Source organism: Monomorium pharaonis, chromosome 6 (assembly GCF_013373865.1).
Source record: "Monomorium pharaonis isolate MP-MQ-018 chromosome 6, ASM1337386v2, whole genome shotgun sequence".
In the NCBI taxonomy this organism is placed as follows: domain Eukaryota; kingdom Metazoa; phylum Arthropoda; class Insecta; order Hymenoptera; family Formicidae; genus Monomorium; species Monomorium pharaonis.
In genome coordinates, this window is record NC_050472.1 from 3,004,211 (window position 1) to 3,018,504 (window position 14,294).

A 14,294-nucleotide genomic window follows, 5' to 3' on the forward strand; every position below is an offset into this window, starting at 1 on the left:
AGCATGTCAAGGAACATCTCCAGCAGGTAATACGCTATTCTGACGATTATAATTTTATATTATAATTATAACTTTTTTAAATTATTCTAATTCTAATTCTAATAACTAGAAAACGGGTTATATTCAATGTCTTAAGACATAAATTAATCGTAATAATCAAGGGGTACCGGATGTTTAGCAGCTAATAGACTTTTAAATGCAGAAAATACATTGATCGATCAATGATAAATCGCAACTCTCGTCGACAAAGACTAGATGGCATCTCGCGTTACTAGGTATGTCGTTCTCGTTGCTAAGGTAAACTTGACAAGTGCTTGTATCAAAAACATGACAATTGATGACAATTTTGACAGCTCGCTTTGAATGTTACTTTCTGCAATAAAACATGGTAAAAAACTCGCTTTCTTGCAGTCACGCGGAACTATGTGAGTTAAAATTATTATTCTGTAAAAATATGTCTTTTGGCTTCTAACCTTTGCCTGTAAATCGTTTGGTTATACTTTTGTAACTGTAACACTGTCTTTTGCCTAAAAATTATTTGTTTGTTTTCATCACAAACTTACACAGTTTATCATAAATCAAATACTTTGATTTCAGAGCTTTACGTCAATTTTGTGAAAGATCCCCTGGGTGACTGACATAAACCAGAAATGTTTGTTTATCTGAGCAAGAAGATCTCCATACCGAACAACTTTCGATTAAACTGCATAGCATGGAATCAGAAAGATGGATACATTGCAGTGGGAGGAGAGGACGGTCTTTTGAAAGTGCTGCGAGTAGATTCTGATGGCTCAAACAGCGGTGGAAAATCCCGAGGCTTGGCCGCGGCGAGCAATCTGAGCATGAACCAACCCTTGGAGGGTCACAACGGGCACGTTCAGGTGGTGACGTGGAATGAAGAGCACCAGAAGCTTACTTCGAGCGATCAGAATGGCGTCATTATCGTCTGGATGTTATATAAGGGTTCATGGTATGAAGAGATGATAAACAATCGCAACAAGTCTGTAGTGAGAGGCATGGCGTGGAGCTGCGACGGTCAAAAGATATGCATAGTCTACGAAGACGGAGCAGTGATCGTCGGTTCTGTCGACGGCAACAGAATCTGGGGCAAGGAATTGAAAAATGTGTCCCTGTCAGCTGTGCAGTGGTCCCCGGATGGTAAGCTACTACTGTTTGGTTTAAAAAATGGAGAGCTTCATCTCTACAACAATCAAGGCGTGTTTCTGACAAAATTAAACATTCCCTCAAACACTTCTTTATATCAGACCATAGTGGCACTGCAGTGGTACGACGGAAGAAACGGTTACGTCGCTATGGACTGTCCTACTCTGGCCATTTGTTATCGCAATGGTAGGGTAGTATTGATGCGGGATACGAGTGATGACAATCCGATCATGTTGGAGACAGGAGTGACTATCTCGTGGTGCAACTGGAACAGCTGTGGCTCTCTCTTGGGAATAACGGGCATGATGCCTATGCTCAATAACGGGGAAACAAAAGATACGAACGTTATACAATTTTACACGCCGTTCGGCGAGCACATGAGGACTCTGAAGGTACCAGGACGAGAAGTGACATGTTGCACCTGGGAAAAAGGTTCCCTACGCGTCGCTCTGTCCGTCGACTCTCATATATACTTTGCAAATATCCGTCTAGATTACAAATGGACGTACTTCAGCAACACAGTAGTTTTCACGAACGAGAAGATCGGCAAGGACGGCACTTGCGTGACGTTCTGGAATACAAGCAGCAACACGTGTTGCACTAAGTATGTGAGATCCCTGATATCGATGGCCTCGTACGGGGAGCATTGCGTGCTCTCTGTGAAAAATGACCCGACTCAAGCCATCGAGCAATTTGCCCTCCTTGTCTGCAACACTATCGCTACACCGATAGACTCCAAGTTTCTGGATCTGGAGCCGTTGTATCTCACCATGACCGCCAATATGGTCGTGGCCGCGTCCAAGAATAATTTCCTGGTGTGGAATTTTCGCGCTCCTCGCACTTCGATGCTACATCCGAGCAGGATGCGCAAGTACAAGATCTATCACGTGGACGAGACGCCAACCGGCGTAACCGAAGTCATTCAGGATTTGGATAAAGACGGCGCGTTCGAGACGCCCATTAACACGAAGGCGACCATGGATCCGATTTCCTGCGTTTACGCCACCGAAAAGGTTCTCTTGGTCGGACGGGATTCGGGGATGATTCAGCGGTACTCCCTGCCACAGATAACGCTCGTGAACCGATATAATACCGCGTGCAAACTCCATAGAATCGCCATTAATTGCGATTCCACGCGCGTTTCCATTCTGGATGCCAACGGTATACTCACTATGTTGGATCTGGATCCTCAGAAGGCGCCAGATTCGCGAGACGGAGACACGGGCGAGGATATATCCAAGTTTGAGAGAAAGGACGTGTGGGCCATGTGCTGGGCGCGAGATAATCCCTTGCTCCTGGCGATTATGGAGAAAACCAGGATGTACGTTTTGAGAGGACTGGATCCCGAGGAGCCTATAGCTTGCTCCGGATATATTTGTTCGTTTCAAGATTTGGAGATACGTTGCGTTTTATTGGATGATCTCATGCTGAAGGCCGATGATGTGCGAAAGGATTTGATCGTGGACTTGGAAGTAAAATCTCTGAGAGATACGAGGGAGCTGCTAGCCAAAGTCGGTCTCAGGGAGGCCAACAATTTTATCCAGGACAATCCACATCCGCGTCTCTGGCGTTTACTGGCCGAGTCAGCGTTGACGAAACTGGACTTGGAAACAGCGGAAAACGCCATGGTGCGCTGCACGGATTATTTGGGTATACAATTTATCAAGCGTCTGCAGAATGTGCACAACGATCAGCTGAAGAAGGCCGAGGTCGCGGCGTTTCTCGGCAACTATGACGAAGCCGAAAAGCTGTACTTGGACATGGACAGAAGAGATCTGGCAGTCGCGCTGCGTCAGAAGTTGGGCGATTATTTTCGAGTTGTGCAGCTGATGAAGATGGGCATCGGTGGCTCGGACAAACAGATGGAGCACGCATACAACAAGATCGGTGATTACTTCGCCGAGAGACAAAATTGGGAGAACGCGAAAGAGTATTACGAGAAGGGCAGAAACTTGGAAAGACTCATTCAGTGCTATTACAAACTAGAAGATTTCATTCAGCTCGCAGCAACCGTGGATCTGCTACCGGACAAGAGTCCCATCTTGAAGACGGTAGCGAGGATGCTGGCATCGGTAGGAATGTGCTCGCAGGCGGTAACGGCTTACATTAAATACGGTGATGTAAAGCTGGCCGTGGATACGTGTGTGCGTCTGAATCACTGGGATCAAGCCGTCGAGCTAGCGAAGACTTACAAGATGGCACAGATCGGCGAATTGCTGAACAAATACGCCAATCATCTGTTGTCAAACGGCAAACGTCTACAGGCGATCGAGTTGTACAAGAAAGCTAACTATAACTTGGAAGCGGCTAAATTATTACTTCATCTTGCCGAGGAGCAAGCCAAGTCCAAGTCGCACCCTCTACGCGTGAAAAAGATATACGTTCTGGCAGCGTTGCTGATCGAGGACCATATCAACAGCGTTCCGGCGATAAAAGGCGGCCGCAGCAACGTCGTCATGGGTCTCAGTGAAAGCAACGAGGACACCAAGATCATAGAGAATGCCTGGCGAGGGGCCGAGGCGTATCACTTCCTCCTGCTCGCGCATAGACAGTTATACGACGGTAATTTTGATGCTGCAATGAAGACCACCTTGCGATTGAGAGATTACGAGGATATACTGGAAGTAGAAGATATATACTGCCTATTGGCGCTGGCGAGCGCCGTTAACCACGCGTTCGCCACTTGTTCAAAGGCCTTCATAAAATTGGAAGGACTCGAGACGATCTCAGAGACAAAGAAGGAGGAGTACGAGGAATTGGCGGTGGACATCTTCACGAAGCACACCCCGAAGGACTCCCGCAATAATAAGGCAGAGTGCGTAAACTGCGAGACCCTGGTGCCTGACTGGTGCATCGCGTGCCCGAATTGCTCGACCAGATTTCCAGCTTGCATCGTTTCAGGCAAACCGCTGATGAATCTCAGCATCGCGTGGATCTGCACGGTTTGCCGGCATCACGTCGCAACGGAACGCGACGTTGTTAATATAAATGCCTGTCCCTTGTGTCACAGCACTATCACGTATATGTAGATTACATTGAGTAATTTAGCAATCTGTTGCACTTTTACTTGCCAAAATTAAATAGCGAGCTTTATATTTTAATAATTGTATAGTGAGTAAAAAATTAATATTCAGTTTTATTTTATGAAATATTTGACAAACGAAATTCAGTTTTATTTTATGAAATGTTTAGGAAACGTAAATTCAACATTAATCAAATGTGAATTAATTATGAAGGTAATTTAAAATGTAAAATTTAAATAACAAATGAAAAGCCGTTACATATTCGTGCCTTAATATTGAATAACTGGAAATATTGGAACGTTAACAAGAATTATTGATCTATTTACTTTTTAAAATAACGTGCAATTTTTTCCCTTGTGCGGGCTATAAATATTTTTTACTATAATCTCGTATGTAAATAGGATTTTCATCAATTTTTAACGATGAGTGCTTATTTTTATTTCCATATATTTTACCTTTCATTTTATTTTACATGATATTATATTGTACTTGTATGCCAGTATGGTATCAATATTAATCAGCAATAGGTTTTCATTGAAATGAAAAAGCATATAGACAGATTGGAAGCTCGATTTTATGTTAAAGTAAATATATCTAGACTAAACGGCAAAATGCAATCTAATGAGAATCTAATTTAAGCGATTTGCCATTGCATGTGCATTACATTGTGACTATGCACATCTGCTATTCCGTCCAGAACGTAATGAGTCTTTAACGAGTGGGATCTCATTAATTTTGTCATGCTTGCAAAGTTTATGCAAGTGTGAATAGTTTGTTACGTAGTTTTGATATTGCAGTTATGCAATTAGAGATTTTTATTTTAGATCTAATAATTGATAACTTGTTATTACCGTTATTGTATAACGTTATTTCCTTTGTTTAAAAAACGTATAGTGATATAATCACTTATTAATTATAAATTCATATGAAGATGAACTGTTAATTACATATTTATATGAAGATAAAAAAGATGTAATTATTATAATGCAGATATTTGATATTAAATTGAAAACTTATACATCTTTGCTTCCTTACAAAATGTGTTGTAGAAATATAAAGAATATATATAATTATTTATGTAATTTGATATAATCTAGTTTAATAAAAATATAATTTGATATGACAAAATCTTTTATAACAAGAGGAATCATTTCTTTTGTCTTTTTATGTCATATTAAATTTCTCGTTAAACTCTTATTTTAAACTGTCAATCACCCAAATAAAAAAATTAAAAATTAATTCACTTACTAGTCCTGTGCGCAACAGCGGAGTTATAACTGCCACGTAGCTACGTTGATTCTGTAACATAAATATGAGATTCGTATTAAAACAATGCTGAAACGAATCAACAATTCAAAGGATAATTCTTACGCGCGCGACACCATCAAATTTTTTATTCATCATTCAATTAAACATTTATTAGAATAATTATTCCATGTTCAAGAAAAGAGAACAACGCAGGAATAAATTTTTATACAATTTCATATTTTACTTCTGCTTCTCATTTGAATCATTATGAAACAAAATAACATGATATAATTCAAGAATAAATACGAAATAAAGATTAATTTTTTAAATAAAAATTAATTACCGCAAAGTTGCTCCGCCGATGCCCGATGCCTTCCCCAAGCCTCCTCCTCCCCTGAAGCTGTCCGGATTGTCAATTCCGTAAAACTCTCTCGATGTAATACTGCTTTCGCAAAAACATCGTTTAGTCCCTCGCTGCATACTCGCAATTAAGGCAGCAACACTCGCGAAACACAATTTATTCTTCACTGAAATACAAAAACATACGATTAGCTAAACTATAGTTGGCGAGGATGATTGACTCTCGATTCGTGTTATTCGCGAACATGCCGAAGTATTGGTTTTTCGTCGCGTAGCAAATGTTCCGTGCAACTTACCTGTATTAGAATCGGAATGCGGGGAGGCTCGGAATTCGAAACACGAAACGCGCTCGAACACAACGCGACGATCGCGATTAAACACTCCCGAAATGAAACGACCGTTGACCGTTGCTCCTTTGAAGGTCGGTAACTTCATACCGACGCCGCGCACGGGAACAACGCGAATCAGGTCGGTGGTCAGCGAGAATCGAGCGAATCGTCCGAAAATAATGCACTGGTCACTTGCGATGCGACTCGAGAGCGTAAATCAAACGGCCGATAACAAAATATTCACGTATATGTACGGTTATTACGCGCTTGCTCCGTGCCTTGCCAACATGACCTTGATGACGACCTGCCAGCGAATCTGACGCCTCCCCGGCTTCGTCGTCGTCTTACTTCGCCCTTGCCTCATGCTCACAAGGCATTCGCGATCGAACCAATTGCCGTGATACGAAAATCGCGAACGAACACTCGCGAAACGAGGAGCGTCTGGTACGTGAACGACGCATCTTCGACGAGAGACTCGACGACGCCAACTTCATACCGTCGCGTCGCCGCGCGAAACAACGCGAGTCAAGTCAACGACCGATCAAGAATTTACCGAATCATCCGATAATACTGCACTGATTGCTCGCGATGCAACTCGAGAGCGTAAATCAGACGGCCGATAATGAAATATTCACGATATATGGTATACTTATTGCCCGGCACTTGCCCGGCGTCTGGCGAATAACCTTGACGACGACCTACCAACGAATCAGACGCTTCCCCGGGTTCGTTGCAGTCTCACTTCGCTCTTGCCTCATCATGCTCATAAGGCATTCGCGATCGAGCTAATTGTCGTAATACGAAAATCGTGACTGAACCTCGCGAGATGAAAAACCAGTGCGTTTTACGTTGCCCCTTTGACGAGAGACTGGAACGTCGACAACTTCATACCGACGCTACGCGGACGGTTACAATGCGAGCCAATAGAAGTCGGCAGCCAATAGAATCGTCCGAAAATTAGTACACTCGAGATCGCCTACGACTCCAGCGCGAGATGCAAGTGTCGATTATTAAACAGCCGATAAGATATTGCACTCCATTAATCCAATTCGGAACGAGAGAAGAAACGGAGTATTAAATTAACGTTTCGTCGCGATGTTTACTTAACAAGCGATAATTATTTTTGGACGAACGAACTCGAGCTGCTTGGTCACGGTCCGATTGTTCATTAATTTGAGAGCCATTTGATTGTCGCTTTCGCGCCAGGAGCTGTGCTGGACTCACACTGAACACGGTCGAGTGACGAGTGTACGACGGCCCATCGGTAGATGGAGCGCGGTATGCGTGAGTGTGTTCGGAGTACGGCAAGGAGCTCGCAGTATAATAATAGTACGTGAGTCGTTGAATATTGGGCGATTTATGCACATATGCAATGAAGTGGATCGTGTTGAACTAATTAATTGATTAATTAATAGAATGCAATAACGTATTTAATAACGGCCATTTAACTTACGCAAATCATATCGCAGTATCACAAGTGTGTCTATTATTTTCAGATGACTCATCCGATTCTCGTTGACTCACATTGTACTTGTGCGCGGCGTCGGTATGAAGTTGTCGCCGTTCGAGATCTTTCAATCGGAGGAGCAACGGTCGTCGGTCGTTTCATTTCGGGAGTGTTTAATTGTGTTTAATGGCGATCATCGCGTTGTGACGACTAGTTCGGGCGCGTTTTGTGTTCCCCGAGCTCCCCTCATTACGATTCTAGTACAGATAAATCGCATAATCTAGATGTCTACTACGCAACGAAGGATATCGACGCATCGTAGATATCTCGCGAATGCAAGCTCGAGAGTCAATCATCTTCGTTGCCGCTTAGTCGCGTTTCCGTGTACACGAGCGAAAAGTATATCGTGTTTCGTAAGTGTTGCCTTGCGAGCATGCAGCGAGGAGACTACAGAAACGACGACGACGAAGTCTAGAAGGGCATCTCTAACGTCCATTTTCGGAGCACAGTGGTGCAAGCTTTCGGCCGCCAGCACCAAGATGGTTTCGGCGGTGAGGGACACGCGGGGCACGCACACAAATCGAGAGCCATCTCCGTGATGCCGAAAACTTAATTGCACCACCGTCGGCGCATCGGTGAGTATATCCTAAATTTTCTTATTAATCTTGTGCGACGAAAATAAACGCATTTGATAAACGGAAGCTGGCGTTAAGCGTATAGACTGGTTACGTTATAGTTCTTCCTAGCTATCTTTATACAGAGATAGCATAAGAAAAGCAACAGGTTTAATATATCGTAACGCCATCTTACTCGCATGTAACATTTCCGGCGAGTCGATCGTAAATTTTATGTATGTACGTGTAATATCGTAAATGTTAACCTAAAATCAAATTTGAGCCCGATATTAAGAAGCGATAATGTCCTTAATTAATATATATAACATTTTTTAATGAAATTATTTTTCAAAACATTTTTTCTTGACGAGACGCGAAAGAAAGTTAAAAAAAAACTTACGATCATTTTCCCCTTTGTAATTCGATCATTTTTAAATAATTAATTTATGTATTTTCTCGAAGTAAAGCAGATTATGATATTATCGACCTCGCGGAGGGTCGATAACCGTGCGACGTTATCGGCGCGGCCGACATTCAGTTGGTCACGGGGCGCAACGTGGGTTGGCTGTTTCAAACCTGTTACGCGCAAGCGCGCCACCGGTCGGCGTGCCGCGGCGCACACTTGGCTCACGCCGTCACCCGGTCACCGCCGTCCGTCAGTGCGTCTCGCGCCGGTGGAGGAGTCGGTACGTTTCCGGAGTACGTCTTTACGATCCGTGGCGTTGGTTCACATCCGATCCCAGGTGCTGTCGAGGAATAATAACCCCCGGTTTACTCACCGCGCCGACGGGGGGTAACGCGACCGCACTTTTTTGCGGATGCGTTCGCGAGTGCACGAGACGCGGCAGTGTCGTCACGTCCGTTCCGGCAACAACGGTCGTCGTCGTCGCGAGTAGAGCAAGTGCCGAGATCTCGCGGCCGTTTTGGTGTTATCTTCCTTTCTCTCTCCGCCTCCCCGGCCCGCGCGCTCCGTTTTTCCCCGCCGCCCCGTTCGCGGAAGGACAAGCGGGAGAGGACGACGACGAGGACGACGTCGCCGGCGTCGCGAGAATGACGCGTACCATGACGACTTTGTGGATTGTCGCCGTCGCGACGATCGTCGTCGCGGCGACGACGGTGAACGCCGCCGGGCTCAAGTGCGACAGTGTCAGGCCGATCTTCGAGGCGCAGGGCTTCCCGCTCAGCGACATCCCGAAGGAGGCGATCTCATGTGAGTACCATTTCCGTTTCGTTTTATCTCGCGGAATCCGTGATCGTTGTTGTTGCCCCCGTGCGATCGCATTCTCCGTATCTTGCGTCGCGGCAAGTGCGGCGCGCGCTCTCCATGCTGAAGTGAGCAGCAACAAAGCTGTGCAGTCGGATGAAGGGTAACGGGATAACCTAGCGAGGTGCGAAGCTCACGTGCGACGGGAGGAGATTGCGTTCGATCCAGACGGTCGCGTGGAAGCCGTGTGATCGCGTTTACCGCGGGGAAACGACTGTGCGAGAAGATTAATCCCGGTTCAGCTTATCTTTCTCTATTTTTAGTTCTAACAAGTGGAAAAAGATAATTCAGTTAACCTACATTGATGGAGATGGACACGATTGTACGAGCGAGGATAACGCGAGCAGGGGAAGGGAGAGGGAGGAGTGGCTCGTAAAACGATGGCGAGCTCTTGATATCCGCGGTTAACGAATTCACGATAGTCTCAATTCACCCCCCCCCCCCCCCGGGTACGAGAGATCGTTTTTACGCATTGGGCGCTTAACTTTTGTGGTATACGTTTCCTGCGAGATTGATACGGGTTTGATTTATCGATGCCAATCTGATTGTTATTAAGTCCCATTATCTTGTCGTCTTCACGATCGAGCGAGAGACGGATCGAGCGACTTCGGTTTTTTGGAGTCGCAGCTCGATCGCGTCGAGTGTCTAGCACGTTGAATTGACGCGTGATTAGATTAAAGCGAGCGAAGGTGTCGCACGGCTTTTCGGGAAACGCTTCAAAATCGGAGCGGAGAAAAATTGTTGCGCGACAATAATATATATATCTCTTTATTGCGCCGGGCGATAAAGATGGTTGTCGCGGAGACACGTTAACCGTGGAAATCGAGAGCCGCTCCGTAATATGATACACGACGCGCCCCTCGCAATTCGTTATCCCGCAAAAATAACCGTACGACTACGGGTACGTAGAGCGGCCGACCTTACGGGAGGAGAGCAGCCGTGCGTCGCGCGAAAGGGGGCTGAAAAAAAAAAAAGGAGAGGAGAGTCGGCGACTACTTTTAAGACTTCCCAGAATTCGGTTCGCGCGAGGGGGGTTTTTCTGGCGAGGCTCTCTCTTCCTCTCCCGCTTCTCTTTCTCTCTCTCTCTTATTTCCCCGTTTGACCGGAGCGAGATCGATTCGCTCTTCTTCGTCCCGAAAATTCGATTATAATTACGAGGTCGGGCGCGCGCGGCGCGCGATGATTGGGACATCAAAGTTGAATTTATTCGCCGGAACGAAGCGGGCTGAGCGAGCGTTCGCCTGCCATATCGAACGGATTTGGCCTTTCAGCGACTGTGAAATCCTCGCCGAATGATTGGCCGATTACAAGGCAAAAGTGCCAAATCGCTTTACCCCTCTTCCCCGGCGCATGTATTTTTCGACGATGGTTAAATAACCCGCGAAAGTATCGAATTCCGATTCTGTCGAGTTTCCACTTTAATTATAGTAATTTGAGTAAATTGCAAATTTTTGACCCCGAACGCGGGGATCATAACAGGAAACGATGAATCGCGGATACAATTACAGACGTCTGATCCCAAAATATTGCGAGATCTATCTCACTTTTCGATAATAAATTTCTCTCTAGCAAAGAAATTATTATTAAGTTGCGCACTTCCGGCAATGACGGAAATAATTAAAGCATTGCCCTACATTTTAGTTAGGAGATTAAAAAGCTGTATATACGTATAAATTTTTAAATTTGTAACATTACGTTAGTTTCATGACGTTTCGAAAAACTGTTTAAATCATATCGCTTGTACGTCGAGGCTTCGCGATCAATGATCGTGGCTACGCCTCACAAACGCAATTCAATTCAAGGAAATTTACCGCGCATATCGTACGTTATCGAATAGGAAGGATAGACATCAGATAGATAATGATAGGCTACTATTGGCTGGTCGGTCAGTAATTACGGTCTATATACGTGGGCCCATTGAACGTTACTTTTAATGCAGCACCCCTCGCTTTTTTTCGGTGCCGGCAATTATCGAGCGCCAGCTGTTGAGCCATTGGAAAATTTTTTCAAAGGAGAACTTTAAACACGATCTCTATAAAAAGACGGTTGTATCGTTGGATGGTTTATACGGTCATAATGGAGCGAGAAGAATCTTCGAGATTATTATTTTCTCATAATTGTCCCGTAGTGACCGGGGAAAAGGAATTTGGAAAGGCTTTCTTTCAACTTTTGAGCAAAAAATTGTGACGTGGGCCTCTTAACTTTTAACAAGTATCAATTATAGTCGGGCGATCCACGATTATAAATGAAATATTTAACCATGTCGTATTACGTAAAGTAGACAAAAAGTAAAAAAATTAATTTAAAAGTTGAGAATATTTAAAAAAATGGTATGACACGTAACTGTATTATGTTATTATAATTACGGAGATTATTATGATTTTGCAGCAATTCCCGGTTAAGCTTTTTTGCGCCGCTTTTTTTTATGCCATCTTTCGATTTCGTTGATATTCGGAAATCCTGATGAATTCTTGACGCGATTTAATATACAGCGTTTTCAGAGGGGAGAAGAACGAATTACTGTAAATGGGAGGAAATGTATTGTATAGGGGACGAAGCGTTAGGACATAAAAGCCGCGGCAAAAATCAGACAGAACTCCGATGGAAGACGCCATTAGCGAGGCTTTTTCTTTCGCCAACTTTACTTTTTACTCTCCTCCACATTTTCGGGGTTACCACCGGCAACTACCCCAGAAATTACGCCTTCAACTTATTTGCGTCTCACAGCGTAAAGATTCAAGAAAAATCAAGTGATTTTTTTTCTGGACCATCTGCAATTTTTCATCATTTGCGATAACGAGAGACCTTTTTCTCCAGTCCACATGAAATGTTGCGAATGATATTTTTTTGACACTTTTTAGAAATTGTAATTAGCAAATATCCTTTTGAATGACAGACGCGTTAATGGATTGTAAAATTTCAATTTATTTTTTATCGTTCGTGACTCGTAAATGTCCCTAACAAATTGTCGAGTTCTTTGTTGAAGAGATTCAACTATTTTTCTCGTAATGTCCGTGGTATTGACGAATTAAAATGGAACGTTACTTTTGTATTCGTTCTTTATCGGGCAAAATAATTATTGAGGCGAGAATGAATCGAAAGAGAGGCACCGGTGCGTATAGAGTGTCATAATCATAAATTCCAACAATCCGCGTGAAATCGTAATTTATTTCGCGAACTTCGGCGAGCTGATTTGCGAGGACCGCGACGTGACCGCCGGTGGATTTATGGCCGATGAATTATGCGCTTTGTTCGTTTAGGGGTGGAGGGAACTTCTCCAATGGAGTCCGAACGGCCGGGAGGAACGAATAAAATTCCAAAGGACATTCCTGCGTTAAAAATCGACGATGCCACGCTCGTGATTACGTTTCCTTGTGCTCGTTGATGTATGATTTTCTCCCGACGTATCTCAGGCTCTTTCGCGACAATGGCACGTAATTGCTTATTAGTTACTTGAATATTCTCGATTATTGAATCGCAAATTAAGATTCCGCCAAGGTAAAGTTTACTTGGAATTATCTCAATAACGGCCTCTCGTTATTTATCGCACCATTAGGTGACACACATTTTTATCTTTAAAAAAATTAAACTATTTCTGTCCAAATAGTAAAGTTTAAATAGACAAATCGATCAACTTTATTGAAACTTTGGCGAGCAGAATTTCGATTGAACAGACCGTGTCGAAGAATTTATTTTCAAAACTCGGTAGGAATTCTCTCTCTTGAACCTCTTGATGTTAAATCTTTTTACAGTACTTAACGTCGGCGTGAATAGCAGGATCATTTTCCGCTGCGTTTAACGCGTTGATCGTCTGCGGGCTGGGCAGGAAAAGAAAAAAAAAAGTGAAACAATAATGTTAACTCCGTACATCCCTCTCGCGGCTTCATTAGCATGTTTTGTGTGCGGCGAATTCATTTTAATTTATGGACCTTTAGAGCTCTCGCGCGGAGGTGTTAATGGCGGCGGCCAATGACAAGCCGGGCTCGTCTTTCATGTATGTATGTACCTACTCGTCTACCGGTGGTGCACAGTGGAAAATCTCCGTATTTGCGAAGGCGCGCGCGCGTATTCACGTCGCCGCTATTCGCAAAATCCGCGACTCCGCTATCTGCGTCGCAATCAAATACGTTTATCAGAGAGAATGCCAACGTATCTGCTCGCACAAGCGGAAGATAAGCGACGTTTACGTGTCGCCAGCATTTTTTACTGCACACTATCTGTCCTATGTAGACAGGCAGAAAAATTTTTTTTATAGTAGTGCAGATAGAGACATAAATTCTATTTAATCCTACGTATTATTATTATTATTGTTATGCGTTTCACATGAGTTCGAACTGTAGAAAAAATTGTGAAAGTCTGTCGCAAATAATCATCACAGTACATTTAACATCTGAACGTTAAGCAATACAAAAGTATTTATGTAGCGAGAAAAAAGATAGAGACTTTTAAGACATTCATGGCCAAAAATGTACTTGATTTACGTTATTAATATGCTAATTTTGTAAATACGGCTAATTTGTCGCTAATTGTCGTATGCCCGCCGCATCTTCTCAAATTTGCTGCCGCGAGGAACCGCCGTGATTTATCCTCGTAATCATTCTGACTGCGTTGCAGATACGGGTGCGTTTATCGGTGAGATGAAAGCGAAAGCAGCGTTGTGGGTCCCATTGGATTTCGCGAGGGCGAAAAAACGGCAAAGAGGGTGAGACGCGTAGACAATCTGGAGAAGGAAAAAAGCGCCAAGGCGTCCGTTTTATGTTTTATCGCGACAACTGTACCACACGTGCGGGTACACGTGTTCTTGTGTGTGTGTCACACTGATATTTCAGGACCATAGTCTTGTTT

At 43.9% G+C, this 14,294-nt stretch overlaps 3 protein-coding genes across 5 annotated transcripts in view; 2 read left to right on the forward strand and 1 right to left on the reverse strand.

The window, feature by feature from the left end:
- Window positions 1-8,527, reverse strand: part of LOC105830770 — a 115,068-nt gene extending 106,541 nt beyond the window's left edge. Inside the window, exons 1-3 of one of the 2 annotated variants that reach the window (XM_036288773.1) lie at window positions 6,092-8,527; window positions 5,779-5,962; window positions 5,436-5,486 (exon numbers count right to left, since the gene is read on the reverse strand). Coding sequence is in view for 1 of the 2 variants with exons in the window: in XM_036288772.1 (XP_036144665.1) it covers window positions 5,436-5,495 (60 nt within the window). In the remaining variant the exon portion in view is untranslated. The other variant, XM_036288772.1, reaches the window with a different exon arrangement.
- Window positions 296-5,407, forward strand: LOC105834003 (WD repeat-containing protein 35). 2 transcript variants are annotated; one of them, XM_028191247.2, is made up of 2 exons: window positions 296-425; window positions 598-5,407. In XM_028191247.2, the coding sequence occupies exon 2, from the start codon at window positions 651-653 to the stop codon at window positions 4,191-4,193; it is 3,543 nt and encodes a 1,180-aa protein (XP_028047048.2). In that variant the 5' UTR covers window positions 296-425; window positions 598-650; the 3' UTR covers window positions 4,194-5,407. The 2 variants fall into 2 exon arrangements, with proteins under 2 accessions (XP_028047048.2, XP_036144668.1); XM_036288775.1 differs by lacking the exon at window positions 296-425 and having other exon boundaries at window positions 1,000-1,158; window positions 1,266-5,407.
- Window positions 8,528-8,812: 285 nt separating the features above from the next.
- LOC105834002 (glypican-6) overlaps window positions 8,813-14,294 on the forward strand; it is a 127,089-nt gene continuing 121,607 nt past the window's right edge. The window contains exon 1 of the mRNA XM_012676179.3: window positions 8,813-9,395. Within this exon, the coding sequence (XP_012531633.1) occupies window positions 9,236-9,395 (160 nt within the window). The 5' untranslated portion in view covers window positions 8,813-9,235. The remainder of the gene's footprint in view (window positions 9,396-14,294) is intronic.